The following is a 17,071-nucleotide window of genomic DNA, read 5'->3' as shown; positions in this document are numbered from 1 at the left end:
TATTTCATATTTTGACTCTTTAGAAAGTTTCATGTATGTATCTCTACACGTTTCTCTTATTTCTTATGACATATCTATTAGGAATATCTGCTTTCTGAAAGTATATAATAAGAAAGGGAGAAAGTAAACTGTTCTAAGACTAAAACTTTTAGAATGGAAATAATGTAGGTTTTTTTCCTTTGTTTAAAAATTATGAAATTGTACAGTTTTATAGAATTATAAAATATTTAAAGTTTGACAATCAAGATTTATATTGTGAAATTCTATGAAAAAATTCTTTTTATGTTAAAATGAGCTGTTAGGTATATCGAAGTAGAAAAATGTATATGTGTTTTTATTACTGACATCTGTAAATAAATAAGAATGAAAAGGGCATAGAATCTTAATTATAGGATGACTAATGGTGTGTGTAAACAGAATTAAAGACTGACGTGTGTGTGTGTCTATGTAAGAGTGAGTGAGTGTGAGTGACTGGCCAGTGCGGGGATCAGGAATCCAAACCCTTGTCCTTGGTGTTATCAGCACCATGCTCTCCCAAGTGAGCTAACTGGCCAGGCCCTGACTTTTGAAATTATAATTTAAAATTAATTATGACTTGTAATTATAATTTAATCTATGGACAGGAGACTGATAGTTTTTTAGATCCTAATTCACACTAAAATCTGTACTTTAAAAGGTGAAACTACTTTTCCTTTTAGAAAAAAATAATTTCATCATTCTAATATTACTTCAAAAATTTTTTGACAGTAAGAAATTTGCTTTAGATTCTCATTCCTGACAAGAATTATTTTGTATTCAATGGGCAGTATTTCCTAAAGAAATTCCACATTACATCTTTAAAAAAAAATGTTTTAGTTACTTTGTTCTCAGCCTGCCTGTTCTGCTTTTTTTTTCCCCCATGAACACATTTAATGCAACAAGGCGAGAGTCCTTTCTCACTGCTCTGTGAATCTCTTCCCTGTTTATCCTTGTTCACACCCTGAAATTCAGACTTGTGTACTACATTCTTTCTGAACAATCTCTTCCTTTCACCCCTTATTTTTTCTTTTCCTTGTCATCTTTCCTTTCTGCTCCTTGGCTGCACTGTTATACTTTTGCTTGTTTTCTAGTTCATTGTTTTATATTCTTTTGATATGATGCTTTCACTCCCTTTACCCATCAGAACGAGAGAATTCCTAGACAATTCTTTTTCACGACTCTTCTAAAAACTTTTCTTAGAAATATTTGAAGAACACTTTAGAAGCCTACTCTCAAAGTTTCAGTTTAATGTAAAGGAGGAAAAAACTCTTAAAATTTTAGTGGAAATATTTGTGATATTGCATCTATTATATATCATGGATCAGTGTCTCCTAATGTCAATGTCAGCATTCAACAGATAATTTATAATTAAATGAAAATATTAACACATGCATATTATTCAAATAATGTTCTAATTATGATGTCCATCATTAGGTGTAGCAAAAACAGTTGCATTTTGAAGGTTTTTTTCCATCTAATATAAAGAATTATTTAATTTGGCAAATTAAATAATGTTGTAGTGAAAATATTAAAATGACAATAAATTAGTTTTAAATGTGAAATATCCCAACTTAATATTGCTCATAAAGTTTATTTAAAGAATGTAAAATATGGCTGGTTACTGTTCACTCTACGCAAAACTTCATAGATGAATTATGGTGTCTGATATTAATCAGGTTAAAGGATCTCCAGTGCTTGAACTGTGTTGTGGATTATACCTATATTGCTTATGGTTTTTCCCCTCTCTTTGCCCATATTAGCAATCTGCTTTTGTACTTTGACATTCAGGATTTCCCTAGTGAATTTTGTCACAGAAAAAAGAGAATCATCAATATCGCAGTTAAACTTGACTTTCAAAGCTAATAGTATCTCATTTGGGGGCTCAAATTTAATAAATTTTCTTTGATTCTGGGTGAGTTTTTAAACATCAAACAATGAATTGGCCAGGGTGCAGTAAAATATTTAGATCTATTGACTATGGTTCAGAAGGGTAGAAGGGAAAACACTAGTGGTTTGATGTTGATAAATTCTTAGTACCTTAATCCACATTAATGTTTTCTTTTATCTGAGTGTACATTGGTGACAAAAAAAGCAGAAAAGGTATCCATACATAAAAATATAAAGCCTAAAGCAAATATATTTGTAAAATATAATTTATTTCATTTTGCTAAACCAGTTTAATAGCATTCTCATCCTGACTGAAGACTCTGTAAAATGGTTGCTTCAGATAAATTTACGTTTTGAATTGGGACTCCAGCATGCATATAGTACTCACACCATCATAACAATTGCATCATAGTGTCTGTTTTACAGCATACACTTTGACATTCACTTGTTGAAAAAGGTCCTCAGATCAACTTGGAAAATACAAGGATTTTTATACCCTTAGATTAGCATGAAAAATTAAAGATGTCATCAGGTGTTTGTGTGTGTTTGCTGGTTTAAGGAAACCCTATAGAGTATGATAGTTTTATGAAATGTGTGTATTTCTTATGTAATTCATTCATATAATAAAAAATAATTCAAGCAGTTTTACAGTCTGCCCAAATAGAATAGAAAAGTGAAGTTTTCTATGTGATATTTTTGCCAAGATACATTTGAAAGTGCTCAGATAAAATTAGAGCTATAAATATATTTATTTGGACAATTAATGTTATTTTTATAGTTATCCCCATCCTTGACCTTTGCTACCTTATAAAACTCTTTTTCCCTGCAGCTTTAAGCTAATTATATAATATGTATGAAATATATGATAGCAAAGAGATAAACTTTTAAAACATATTCAAACATAAGGGAAGTTAGAAAATATGCCTATATATGAAAACTCCTATTATTAAACTATATGGTTAAAAATTAGAGCTTACTGAACTTAAATGCAAACTGAACTGTGGAATTCTTGAGGCTTTTACTAAGTTTGGAAATTAAAAACCAAAATACCTGTTTCTGAGCATTTCCTTTTATATATTTACATTATATAGGGAATATTTTCTCATTTGTCCAGAAGGTGGCAGTGGGATATCAACTGCATATGTTTCCATACTGGCTGGAGAATTGGTGTTTCTCCTGTATCCTTGATGTGTTTGTATTGTTACCTTTCCGAATACTTAAAATATAGTACAAATACTACTGATTTTATCTCATTTATATTATTTTGAAGTTGTGTGACCAACTTGGTTTATGTGTATTTAGTTATTAAAGACTCAAATTTAATAAACTCCTGCAATTTCAGAAGAGTGGAAAGGCCAAACCTCTTCCTTGTATATTTTTAAGTATCCTTTTGTGTTGAGTGTATTTGTTGTTATTCCAGGTACATATTATTGAAGTTTTCTTTTCAAAGACTAGTTCCTAATAACTATCTTGTCTAATATATATCAGTTAATATCAGTTAAATTAAACATGTCATTAAGAAAGCAATAATAATCATTAGACTGCTATTTGTTTTTGATTTTGTGAGTGTTTTTTTTCTTTCTCTTTTCTTTTGAGGGTGGAACAGTGAAAAAATAATTCAAAACCTCTTGATCAGAAGAGCTCCAGTGACTCTTCTTCCCCTCCCTCATTTTAAGCAGGAGGATGCTTTTTCTTCTTAACATTCTCCCCCAGCACTCTGAATTAGAGATTTATTTGCAACGAAAAATCAATTAGTCCTAAATTTATTCATGGATTTCAGGTCCAGCGATCAATGCAAGTCCACTCAGTGGGCTCAAGGGGACCCAGTTCATCCCAGTTAATGTGTCTGAAGGGGAATTACCATTGATGCTGTTTTTTTCCCTTTAGGTCAGAGATCAGATCTCGTTGTCACGGACTGCGGCAAGTAGGAATGACTTCACCCTGCAGCTACCCAAATTGCACCTGGAGACCTTTGCAATGGAGGGGCTCAAGGGCGGGCCAGAGGTTGTAGCATGCCAGGTTAGAGTCTAAATAACATTGTTTGCTTCTGAGACATATAGAAAAATAAATTGTACTAACTGGAGAGAATGAAAGCCGCAAAGTATTGTGAATAATTTAAGGGAGATACAAATACATTTTTCATCATTTTTCTTCTATCACGTAATAGTACATTTCACAAAAAATTGTCTTTTTTTGTTTAAAGCCTAGAACTAGCCTATTAAACTAATCCAGAAAAGTATTTTTATGAAGGAAAATATGTGTTTCATGGCAAAGTACGGTATTAAAAGAATTACTTTCCTATCAGCTGAGGACAATAAGACACCAGGCTGTTTCTATCTTTAAACTAGTCTCAGTTTGTTGCTCTTGTTGTTTTAAAATAAATCACTTTAGATAAAATTATCAAGAGAGGTACCTGAAAGTTTTTAACATTAATCCCAAAATATATCCAACATTTCTTATGTGGGATAATTTAATTTCAGCAAAACTAGAAGAGTATTTTACCTTTTAATGTTTACTTCTAATGAACATTGTAAGATGTGCAAACTGGGTCATTCAATTTATGAAACTCAAAATACCAAATCATAAAACCTCAAATAACTTTAAAATAAAGTTAATAAAGAAATATATTTTCAGAAACATTCATTTTCAAATGCTGTATGTATCCTTCTATTTTATGCACTATTATATTATTGTGATCATTTTTTTCTTAAAACGTTTGTTTTTAATTGGACAAAACAAATTCAATATGTGCTTTATTCTCCTTTTAATGCCAAATACCTTCATTAGAAAAATTTATCAACATTATGTAAATTATAGGAAGCCTGATATTTCAAAAGAGATTATCCTTGTTCATTAGCGCCCTACATTTTTTAGTGTATTTAAAAGAGAAATATCTCTTAAAACTCAGTCTCTTTTACATTTTGAGGTTTAAAGTAATCTTTTCAATCTTCAGTTTATGACCCTTTGGAATTTTAGTTTTGTACAAAATTAATGTCAGTCCATGCTGAGCTATGTTGTTTTTTTTTTTTTACATGTTCCATATTTTAATTTGTTTTCGGTACCCAAATTAATGCTCTACAAAGAAAAAAACACTCATTGCTTTTTTCATTAGACTGTTCATCAGTGTATCTAAAATATATATAATTGTAAAACTCAGCATGAAATATTTTTATTTTCTCTTATAGGGTAGAATACTGTACCATTATTTAAGATGAGATTAAAATGTATGTTTTAAATTTGATTGTCACTAATTATATATTTATCATAACCACAAATACAGTATGACTTGAGGTTTTTCTAGTGGTTATGAAATAATCCTTTGACTATTTCAATTCCAATTCTCACAAGGCTTAATACTTGTCATAATTCACAAATAAAGACTTCCCGCAAACTGGATTTTGGTAGTTTGGAAAGAGGCTGATTGTTAGGAATGCTGTTTTGGAGGACAAAGCACGAACTCTCTATGGTTCTGATGTCTGTGAACAGCAAGAAGCCAGTGTAGAGACCTGTAGTTTAAACTATTATCTTTTTCAGGTTCTAGTAAAAATAGTTATGCACAATTTTCCACTGACATGCTGTAATATACATTATAGGTTAATAATATACATTGTAGTTAGAAAATTAGAAGACATTAATAAATAATAGATAACATTTCAGTGAACAGTTACTGTGAACCAGGCACCATGCTTAACTCTTTGAATATATCATCTCATTTAATTCTCACAATAGCCCTGTCAAATAGATGGCACTCTCTCCATTTTATAATTGAAAAACTACCACCACAACAGGTAATTCTTCAGATCAACAACAAATAAATGGCAGAGCCCAGAGCCAGGATTATAGGTATTCCTATATAATTCCAACTGTATTATAGGTATAAGCCTAAGAGTATTTGACTGCAAAGCTGAACTAGTAAATCTGACACTAAGAAATTTAGACACCATTTATGTTAAATGGTAAGAATAAACCTTGGAAATCTATAATGGAGTTTTTCTTCTGTTTATAAGATATTAAGTATACATTTATATATGATATAGGTCATAGTTTATGCTGCATTGTAGACAGATTCACAGATAAAAAATTGTTTCCATTTGACAGCCTCTACTTTTCACCTTTCTGTAGTATAAAAATGTGTATTTATGCTAAGTGTAGCTACTTATTTAGGAATTCAGTATTTGTTTAGTTTTGGATTCTGACTGTGCCAAAGTGAACTATTCAGAATACATGGCCTTTGATTATGAGGAGAGGATCACCATGCAGGGTGTGGTAGTGTGTAAACCATTGGCCAACCTGCACAGCTATCATTTGAGCAGTAGAAGCTGAAATTTTCTGTCTTTTCCAATGGGACAACTGTATTATAGGTATAATCCTGGATGGAAGGGAGGCCAGTGAATGCTATTGAAAAGGCAGGTAGGGTAAGTGGATTTCTTATTCTCTCTGAGCCCAGAAGTGCACATGACTGATGTTCCCCTACAGGAGAAGATTCAGTTCAACTAGTGTCTGAGATCTGCTAGCTTTTTGCCCCAATTTCCTTAGCTGCAAAAGTGTAATGCTACCAATTTCCCATGCTTGTAGTAGGGCTCAGTGAGGAAATGCATGTAAAGTAGAGAACACAGTTTCATTACTTTCAAGGTGTGTATATGTTTGATTTTGAGGAATGGATATTTAGAATCTTTTTCTCCACATCTTTTAATTTGGTTCCTTCACTCTTTCCTGTTTCTTCAAAAGATTTAAATAATTTTGATCAAGCACAGCCTACTGTAGCTCCCTATTTACTTTTCCACGTCCTGTGATGTTCCAGTGAGGCCATGTCTCCAGTGAAACCGTTTGTCTAAGCTCCTATGGCAAGTTTAAACTATTATACCAGTGCTTTTACCTCCCAAAGAAAAGTATATCAGACTTTCACTTCAATACTGAGAAAACTAAAAACACCCAGATTAGACCAGTTAGCTTTAATTGATAATTCCAGTACAGTGTGTATGCAGAGGACTTTGTAAAAAAAAAAAATTCTGTGCATACTTTATAAAGATAGTACCTGTTATTCATTATCTTATACCCTGAATTGTGGTCTTTCAATAATTATGGTATATAATGCTGGTAGTATCTGGCAAATATTAACAGGCATCCAATCGATGTTTGTGTCTCTATCCCCACTCAACAATAAATGACAAACAACCATTAAAGGAATAATAACAATAGCCAACATTTGTTGAGTGCTTACTCTGTGCCAGTTCCTATGCAAAGCACTTTATATTGTGATCTCATTTAATCTCTATAACAGCTTTATGAACGAAAGGTGCTCTGCTTTTATCCATTTTGCAAGGGAGAAACCAAAGTTTATTGTGATCAAGTGAGATGTTAAAGGTCACATTTCCAACGAGTAGGGTAACTGGTTTATTCATACTTTGAATCATGCCATTCTGCTTTCTGTAAACTATGGCTTGCTGGCTTTTTGTTTGTTAGCTTTTTAAGATGGCTGAGAGAGAAAAAGAATAAAGGTAGGTTCTACCTGTAGAATACAATTTCATTTGTGCAGAAATAATGGGGAGAATAGAAATCCAAAAGAGGGCTAACTGGGCAAGTTACTTAACCTTTCTCGGCCACTTAATCTGTGAAAATGAAGATAATAAAAGTTTCTAACTCGTACTGTTAGTGTGAGGATTAAAGGGGCTCATTCATTGCAAGTGCTTAGAATAGTGACAGGTAAGTTGTAAATACTTATTATTTGTTGGCTTGCCACTAACATGAAAGCCTCATGAGGCCAGGAACTTGACATTGTTCGTGGCTGCATCCTCAGCACTCAGAACCATCCCTAATACACAGGAGGTCCTTAGTATATATGAGCGAATGGATACTTGATTTCAGGTGCTTTACAAGATGACTCAGGAAGCTACTTTTGTCTAAGTTGTGCATGCCCGTAAGATACTTGGTGTCAGTTTTTTACTTCTAGGCCCACATCAGTTAAAAGGAAAAAAATCTCCCAAATCATCTTATAAAAGTGTTTGAGGCTTAGCACATAATAACTATACCTCTGGAAATGTAGTATATTTTGTAAGTATATGTTTATAAACACTTCATTAGAGAGGGTTCATTGTGAAACCATTTATTTATGAAGATTTTAAACAACAAAGCCTTCACCATAAATACAGTAATCCTTTAATCACCCCTAACCCACAATGTCATTACATAGTCCTTGCTTGGTATGTTTTTTAGTTATGTGTTATATGCACAACTTTTGGGATAACATGGTGTTTCATGTTTATGCTTATTTTCCAGGCATAGAAATTTCTTTGAGCTATTTTGTTGTGTTTATAAAGATAAATCATAAAAAGTATCTTGAAGGGAATTTTGTTACAATTTTTATATATAGAAGGATGAAATAAATGATATTAGTACCTAAACTGTCAGGGAATAAAAATACCAAGAATTACTCTTAGTTATTTTTTACATATGTTCTCTGTTGCATTACTTAGTACAGCAGACTTCTAATTGCTTTGCAAGAAATTTCTACATTTTTTTGCATACTTAGAAATTAAAGAGATGTTAGGCAATTTCATTTAGAAGATTGTACCATTTCGATATTTTCTTTGTGTTATTCACATAAATGAGTGAGTTTTCAGAGAGCTGGCTGATTTTTTTTAGAACATAGAAATCAGCCATTTTGAATGAAAATCTTGTTAAATATGTCAGACACTGCTTTTTTTAGTAAAAAAATATAATATGCCTAATTAAAATTTTTATTACTCTGGTTTATTGCTATTATTCATATAAATTATAAGATTATAACAATAGTACAATGTACCCAGGTGTATAATCACTTTTGCCTTAAACAATATAAAGATAGAAATTTTGCTGATATTAAAAATTGGCTTTTTAAAAAGTTATAGAATTATACATGATCATGACAATAAAAAATCAAACTGTACAAAAAAGTATAAAGGAAAATTAAGATCATTTGAAATTCTGCCATTCAGAGACGACTAATGTTAACATTTTGGTATACATTCTTCTGGTTATATGTTAGATGTAAATGCAAACTTGCATGTACATATAATTTATATTTAATATATCTATATATAGTTAAACAGTAATTGGGCCGTACCATTCTGTGAGCATTTTTTAAAGCCTAATAACATATCATGGATATCTTTCTTGTCAGTAAATGTAAATTTACATAATTATTTTTGTTGACTAAGTTGAATTCTACTAAGTGCACTCACCATAGTACGTTTAATCAGTTTTCCATTAATGGATATTTGAAGTTGTTTCCAAATTTTTTGGTTATTATAAATAAGGTGGCAATGAATATCTTTTTGCCTAAATCTTTGTATTGTTCTCTAATTTTTCTCTAGAATAAATTAGTAGAATTACTGAATCAAAGGTTATGCACATTCTAAGTCTTTTGATATACATTTGTAGTTGCCCCTGAAAAAGACTGTTGCAGTTTACCACATGACTTCTATTATTAGTTCTTTAATTTATTTTTAAAAGTATGGTTCTTTATTTTCTGATACTAAAAGAAAGTTCTCTACTGTTTTTATTATTTCACTCTTCCCTGACTTTTCAAATGTCCATTCTCACTGGGTCCATATTTTACACAGAGTTTTGCCAGGGTTCAGGCTAACAGATTCTCCGTGGTGAAGTAAGGAGAATATATTTTGTGACAGTTGTTTGCTCACAGACTTTCTTTTTCGTTGATTTCTGGGTTCATGACTGCTTTGAATGTTTGAGATTATTGGAACTCTGACCTTTTTGGTAAGTGGGATCATTTTAGTAATAAGGTATCAAAAGATTTTGAATTATCCAAAGTTGTTGTCTATGGCAGTTTGTGCAGTTCTCTTTATTTACTTATTTATTTTTTAAATGTATATTGGCAAATTATAGTTGTGTATATTTATGGGGTACAAAGTGATGTTATGATTTCTGAATACAATGTGGAATAATTAAATCAAGCTAATTATCATGTATATCATCTCCAATTCTCTTTAAATTCTAAACTCAAAATATCTTTCGAATTCGAAAATTAACCATTTTAGAATTGGGTTGTGGGGCCGGCCCCATGGCTCCCTTGGGAGAGTGCAGCGCTGGTAGCGCTGAGGCCACGGGTTCGGATCATATATAGGGATGGTTGGTGCACTCACTGGTTAAGCTTGGTGTGCACCACCGTGCCGAGGGCCCCTTACTGGTCAAAAAAAAAAAAAAAAAAAAAAGAATTGGGTTGTGGAATCAAATACAATGTTGAAATGTTACCCCCTTCAAAGATTGGAAAGTGCTTCCCAGAGAAGAGCTGTATGTTAGGGGGAAACAGCTGGCAAAATCATATAGTTCATCTGAGAATAAATGCATTTTGATGGAAATAATGCTATCTGTTGTCTCATGCTAGCTACTTGTCATGGTAGGCTATAGTTCTACAGGATATAAATTGTCTTAGGTTTGAGGCCTAATTTGAGGATGAAAATAAGGATTAGTGATTTGGGGTTTTTTTTTTTTTTTTGCTGTTGTTGACTTCAGGAAGAGTAACTGGTATTTTCTGACATAATGTTGTCAGAGTAATATTTTTGCTACTTGGTAGTTGAAATTTTAGAATTCTACTATGAAGATTTGATGATACAAAGGGAGAGCTGAAGTTTCTTTAAAATTTTCTGGTAAGGCCCAGCCCGGTGGCACACTCGGTAGAGCGTGGCGCTTGGGAGTGCGGCGGCGCTCCCGCCGAGGGTTCGGATCCCATATAGAGACCGGTCCGCTCACTGGTTGAGTGCGGTGAGGGTGCGACACTGAGGGTTGCGATCCCGTTACCGGTCACAAAAAAAGACAAAAAGGAAAAAAAATTTTTTCTGATAATAGGGCTCTAAGCAATGCTAAATGAAACAAAGTATCATAAGAAATAAGATGTTAATGTGCACAGAAGAATTAATTTTAAGGTTGTGTTGCAAATTGGGACAATAATAATTACCTTAGGTTTAATTCAATATCAATATAAGTAGCATTTAAACATTGGTTATAGTCATTGTGAGTTAATACCTTCTTGTCCTCAATCTTTATCTTCTTCTAAGGTTTTAATGTCAGATGAGCAGGAAGACTGCTGGAGACTCAGCCTAGCATGTCAGCCATTATTAGAGCAGTTTTGGTATTATCACATTAGTCCCCACGCCCTCCCTTTCTTCTTTCATTCTTCCTTCCCTTTCTGTGTCTGTTGTTTGATTTGCAAACTTTTGGGAGGTGATCTTGGAGAGGGGGAATGTATCAATCAGAGTTTTAGGGCAGAATCTTAAGAGTAAAAATGTAAAATTATGCTTTTTTTGGTTCACATATTTTTACCAGGTGATACATGCTACCATTCTTTTCTTAGTTACCCTACATTTTTAAAAAGATTTATTGTATTTTTAAAATATTCATTGCTAAAACATAGTCTTGGATACCAACTGATAGCTGAAAATATCTGTTAAAGCTAAGAGTTCCAAAGAGTTTAAAAAAATATTTAGTAGATGGGACATTTTACATCTTGCATCATGGGTTATATTTCAGACGAGTGGTGGGATTTTTCTTTTTTTTTTGGTTGGGATTTTCATCTTTCTTTGTCTATTGAAAAGGACAAGATGATATATGAGGGCAAGAAATTGCATCTGTGTAAAGCTTCTGCTACAGTTTTGTAGAATCTCATAACTACTTAACTCAGCTTAAAACAGTTATGAATTACATCTCCTGTGGGAATGATCTGGTGTCTGAACTGACACTAAGTAAAATCTGATAGGAATGCTATAAAAACTAAGTGTGATTCATAAAGTCCTTTTTCTAGTTTTCCGGTTTATCATTTCTTTGTTTATTATAAGAAAAAATAATTAGGGAGAAAATAAAATCATAGCAGAGTCAGTATTACAGAAGATTGAAGAGATTATGCATCTCTGCTCCAAAGTATTAGGACTGAATATAGAACATTTGAAATCGTTCCCCCTGCAGACACGAATTATGCAGGTAGCAAGAATTCTCATTATTTTATACAATTGTATAAATCTTTTTTTTGTACAACACAACATTGTCCTTCCTTGTGAAGGATAAATAAGAATTATCATCCTTGTGGTGCTGAAGGTGCTTGTGGAGTTGTATCCTAGAATCACTCTTTTCTGTGAGCCCTTGGCCCTTAATTCTTCCAGCATGTGAGTTTCCTCATCCGTAAAATGGAGATGATAATCCCTGCCCTGGTGCATGGTGGTGTGATTTTGAGGATCATACGACATGTTTGAAAGAACTTTGAAAATTAAACAGCAGTAATAAATATTTTTGGAATTGTTTTCTTTTAGATATTGGCATATAAATGTTCCTTAGTCAGGTGTAAGATTGTTTAGTTTTCAAATTCAGAGTGAGATTTTTGCACTTCTAAAAGAAGTAAATCAATTATAGAGAAGTCGGCAATCAAAAATCTGCAATTTTCTGTATCTCATTGAGTTTTCTAGAAACAGCATGTTGATCAGAATGGGAATTACTTTCTTAACAGTATAGTATTTGGAAAAGATAAAATAATTTCAGTTTCTGGGAAAAGAGGCAGCAAGATAGTATTAGAGAAAACCTATGTGGAGGGTCAGATGCCTGGATTGAAGTCCTGGCTCATGATATAATCACCTTGGCAAGTCACTCAACAGCACTGAGCCGCCTTATACTCATCTGTAAATTGTGACAGTGAAGCCTGTCTTGCTTTTGCTCACACGATTGTGGGGGAGATTAGATGAAATAATGTGCACGTGAAGGTGCTTTTTACATTTAGAAAATGCTATTTTTAATATAAGCCTTGTCGGACTGAACTGCAAAAGGCCTGGGGACCAGAATAGTGACCCAAACACATTGAGAAATGTTTTAGTGTTTTGACTTGTAGAGGTTTTTGACTGATGACCTGTCCAAGGTGTGCCTTCAAAAGAATAGAATGTTTAACAACTTTAGTGTTTTTTTACACTTTAGTATAAAGTTGTTCCTAATGCTTAGGTGGTGAGTCCCCACCATGTACTTCTATTTGAATAATTATTGTACAAAGTAATTCAAACACTACGACTGTTATATTTTCTTTTAAGCTATTTTGTCACCTTTATTTACACTATTTAATTGGGGGGGGGGCTTTAAATTCCAACTCTGTGAAATGGTGACAGTATTTACTTGTAATTTGAAATGTTTGAGATACACTTAGTAAAAAACAAAAATGAAAAAATATATTGAAATACAGAATTTTTTTTTGTTATAACTTTCAGTTCCAGGGAGCCCTTAGTAGAAAGCCTGCTGAATGAAATGAACATAATTTCTTTGTCATTAATATTAAGAGGCAAAAAAAATTCCTAAACATGACCCTTTATCTTTTTTTTTTTTTATTTTTGAAGACTATTTTTAAGTATAAGTATAATGCTACCTTTTAATGGTTATTATTGAGAGACTGAAGTCTATGAGCACTTGAACTTTCAAGTGCTACAACCAGAATTGCTATTCATTTTAGCTACTTGGACAAAAAACAGTGTTTGATGGACTGCCTAGGTGAAGACCTGGAAAAGGAAGGGTTATCTACAAATTGAGTGAGTTTATTATGGCTTAGTGATTTGCTGATTGATTTCATTTGCTGTCAGTTAAGGCTCTCTTAATGTCAGTTTTCTTTGCATAATCCCTTGAAATAAAGACTGATGAAGTTCTTAAGATTGATGCCGCTTATATAAACTGACCCTGATTTGCCCTATTCTGCATGACAATCTAAGTGACAGCAGTTAGAGGAAAATACAGCAATGAATATGCAACTTAAGGATTAAGGGAGATGCAGGAAATCATTCGGTCTAAAACTAGGTACAAAAGTAATTTCTTGTAATAATTGCACAGATGCCTTAAGTTGTATTAAAAAGGCTATTATTACTCAAATATATGTTTTCATATGTTATATATGTGTATAGTTGTCCCTTAGTGTCTGTGGGAAGTTGGTTCCAAGACACCCTGAGGATGCCACCATCCGTGGATGCTCAAATCCCTGATATAAAATGTCATAGTATACATCCTCCTGAATGCTTTTAATCATGTCTACATTATTTATAGTACCTAATACAATGTAAATGTTGTGTAAATAGTTGTTATACTGTATTTTTATTGTAGTATTGTTATTTTTTCAAACATTTTGATCCAGGGTTGGTTGAATCTGTGGGTATGCAACCCGTGGATACAGAGGGCCAACTGTGTGTATATATTTGAAATGAAATTGAGAATTAAAAGTGATCCTAAAAGTGATTATAAATCTTTTCAAATTATAGTAAATCTTTCTCTTCCCACTTATTTAAGCTTGGAGTTGCCAAAATCACAGTTTTAAATGTATTCCTATTTAGATATCCGCATGCAAAAGAATGAAATTGGACCTTTATCTTACAACATACACAAAAATTAACTCACAATGAATTAAAGACTTTAACATGAGACCTGAAACCATAAAACTCTTAGGAGTAAACACAGGGGAAAAGCTCCTTGATATTAGTCTTAACAGTGATTTTTTGGATATGGAACCAAAATCACAGTCAACAAAAGCAAATATGAACAAGTGGTGCCATATCAAATTAAAAGTTTCTGCACAGCAAAGGAAACAATCAACAATATGAAAAGGAAGCCTATGGAATAGGAGAAAATATTTGCAAATTATATATCTCATGAGGGGTTAATATCCAAAATATATAAGGAACTCATACAACCCAATAGCAAAAAACAAAACAAAACTAATTAAAAAACGGGCAAAAGACCTGAATAGACAGTTTTCCAAAGAACATATACAGGTAGCCAAACAAGTGTATGAAAAAGTGCTCAATATCACTAATCATTGTGGAAAATGGAAATCAAAACCACAATGAGATATCACCTCACAACTATTAGGATGGCTAACATATAGCTTCAAAGAGGAGGCAGCATTTGAGTGGACCTTGATGGTTATTTGGCTAAAAATACCCTTTCCTACAAAATGTTATTGTCAGGAAATACAGATGGGAAATATCTAGAGTTTGAGCCTCAGTCTCTAGGTCACTCTGCAGCAATGAAATCTATAGGAAGACCTCATCTCTAAAATGGGTGTTGAGTTAGAGGATTGGTAAGGGTTTTTTCTGGCTACTGAAGCTCTGTGAAACTGTGAATAAATTATGGCCTCAATGGGATTTCATTGCAATCTTATTATTTATTCCTTCGTAATGTACAAAAAGTACATTTATTGCTTTAGTTGGATATCAGAAAGCACCTTAGAACCAATTTGTCCTTAAAACAAAATGGCTACACATTGTATATGTGCATTTTTTTATATATCTTTATATACCTCAATAAAGCTGTTTTAAAAAACCAAAATGGTAACAATATTTTTTTTCAGAGTGATATAGTTAAACATACTTCAATGAGTTTTGTTATAGGGTAAAGATTATAGGGATTATTGAAGTAGATGATAACACACACTGAAGCATTCAAATTCCCAAACCAATTTGCTATATTATGTCAGAATCAGAATGAAATCATGGTGATAAAAGGATTGGCTCTTAATAAAGGCATAAAATATTTTCTTTCTTTCTCTCTTTTCCAGTTTGTTTTTCTTCAGGTATTAGATTTAAGTAAACCACAAATAAGTGCATCAGATTCTTATAATTCCAGCTAAATGTCCTTTTAGCACCTCTGTCCAAATTAATGTAAGGAAACCAATTATGGATGTTCTTTGCTGAGATTCATAAATAAAGTTAACAGTTTGATGTGAAAAGAGGAAAGATGAACCAGTCGACATTGTGTGTATATGTGGATATATTTACTCTGGTCAGTAGCTTAGATCAAGTGCATTTTCTGAGAAATTGTTTGTTTTGAGATAATGGACTGAGCAGTTTTTCTTTGGTAGTGAATGACTGGCTCTCAGTTCTGCTAGCTATTTATTTCTATAACATTTTTCTTTGCACTAACAATATCCCCTTAAGAGAATTTATATACCAAACCTCCAAAAGAGCAAAATTAGATACATCTTTCCTACACTGTCAAATTTGATCAAAGCAACTGGATCTTTGTAGGTTGATTATGGAACACGGGGATGGTTCTATAATGGAACCACAGTGGAACAGCATAGATGGCACTGATTATCACTTTGTTCAGTTTGCAAGAAGTGTACATCAGAACAAGATTATTGGGGTATAAAGTGCCTTTTGTTAAGCCGCAAATATCTTTTGAAGGGGTTAAATAGGTACTCTGAATACAGTCCATATTATTACTGAAATTGAAAGTCTCACTAACTCTAAAATGAAGAACAATACCAATGTTATATGTTCATAGTTTAATCATGCGGAACAAGTATATGTGGAACTCCTGATCTGTACCTATCCCTGTGCTTAATAGATGCTTGGGTGAGATGACAGGATGAATGAGACACTATCTCATTGTTACCGCTCCTATTATGAGGAACAAAACAAGGACTGATGTGGAACCATCGAGTGCCAGCATGTATGCTGTGAGCCTTTGGGAAAGGGTCTGAGTATATTACTAACCTTCTTTTGCATCCTCCACCCTCACCCCCACCCCCCATTTTTTTTTTTTTTAATATGAGAGACATTTGTCTTTTTTGAAGAGATAATGTACTCTATTAGTGTTTTATCTACTTGGTTTCAGTATGAATTTTAAAATGTATTATTTTCCTAACTTAAAAAGTGAGAATCAGAATGTACTATTCGTCTTCTCATGTACAGCTAAATGGCTTCCCATCACTCTTAAAATAAACTCCAAACTTCTCTTCTTAGCCTTAGGCTCTTCATGATCTGGGCCTTGCCACTCTCCAATTTTATCTCCTAACACTCTCCACCTCATTCTGTGAGCTATAGCACAATGACCTTTGGGCTGAAATGGGAAAACAGTGTGCAGAGTCCCATTTCAGAGGCTTTGTGCTCGCTGGCTCCTTTACTTGGTATGCCTTTCCCCCAGATCTTCATGAGACCCACTCCTTTACTTCATTTATGTCTTTGCTTAAATGTCACCTTATAGAAGCCTTCTTTCATCACTAACTAGAATAATTTCTCCCTTTACACTTTATAGGCCTGATTCTGCTTTATTTTCCTTCACAGCACATAACCTAATATACAAGGGTACTTCAGAAAGTTAAATGGAAAAGATTTGTGTTTTTTTGTGTGTGTGTGTGACTGGTAAGGGGATTGTAACC

General features: G+C 33.0%; 1 protein-coding gene across 1 annotated transcript in view; it reads left to right on the top strand.

Annotated features, from left to right (window-relative positions):
* The window catches only part of CCDC171 (coiled-coil domain containing 171), a 168,659-nt gene extending 164,723 nt beyond the window's left edge, over window positions 1-3,936 (top strand). The window contains exon 16 of the mRNA XM_008582311.1: window positions 3,793-3,936. Coding sequence (XP_008580533.1) covers window positions 3,793-3,936 — 144 coding nt within the window. The remainder of the gene's footprint in view (window positions 1-3,792) is intronic.
* The last annotated feature ends 13,135 nt before the right edge of the window (window positions 3,937-17,071 follow it).

This window comes from Galeopterus variegatus, unplaced genomic scaffold, assembly GCF_000696425.1.
Source record: "Galeopterus variegatus unplaced genomic scaffold, G_variegatus-3.0.2 Scaffold2563, whole genome shotgun sequence".
NCBI classification, from domain to species: Eukaryota; Metazoa; Chordata; class Mammalia; order Dermoptera; family Cynocephalidae; genus Galeopterus; species Galeopterus variegatus.
The sequence above is the reverse complement of the archived record's forward strand: the minus strand, read 5'-3'. Positions and strand labels throughout refer to the sequence as shown.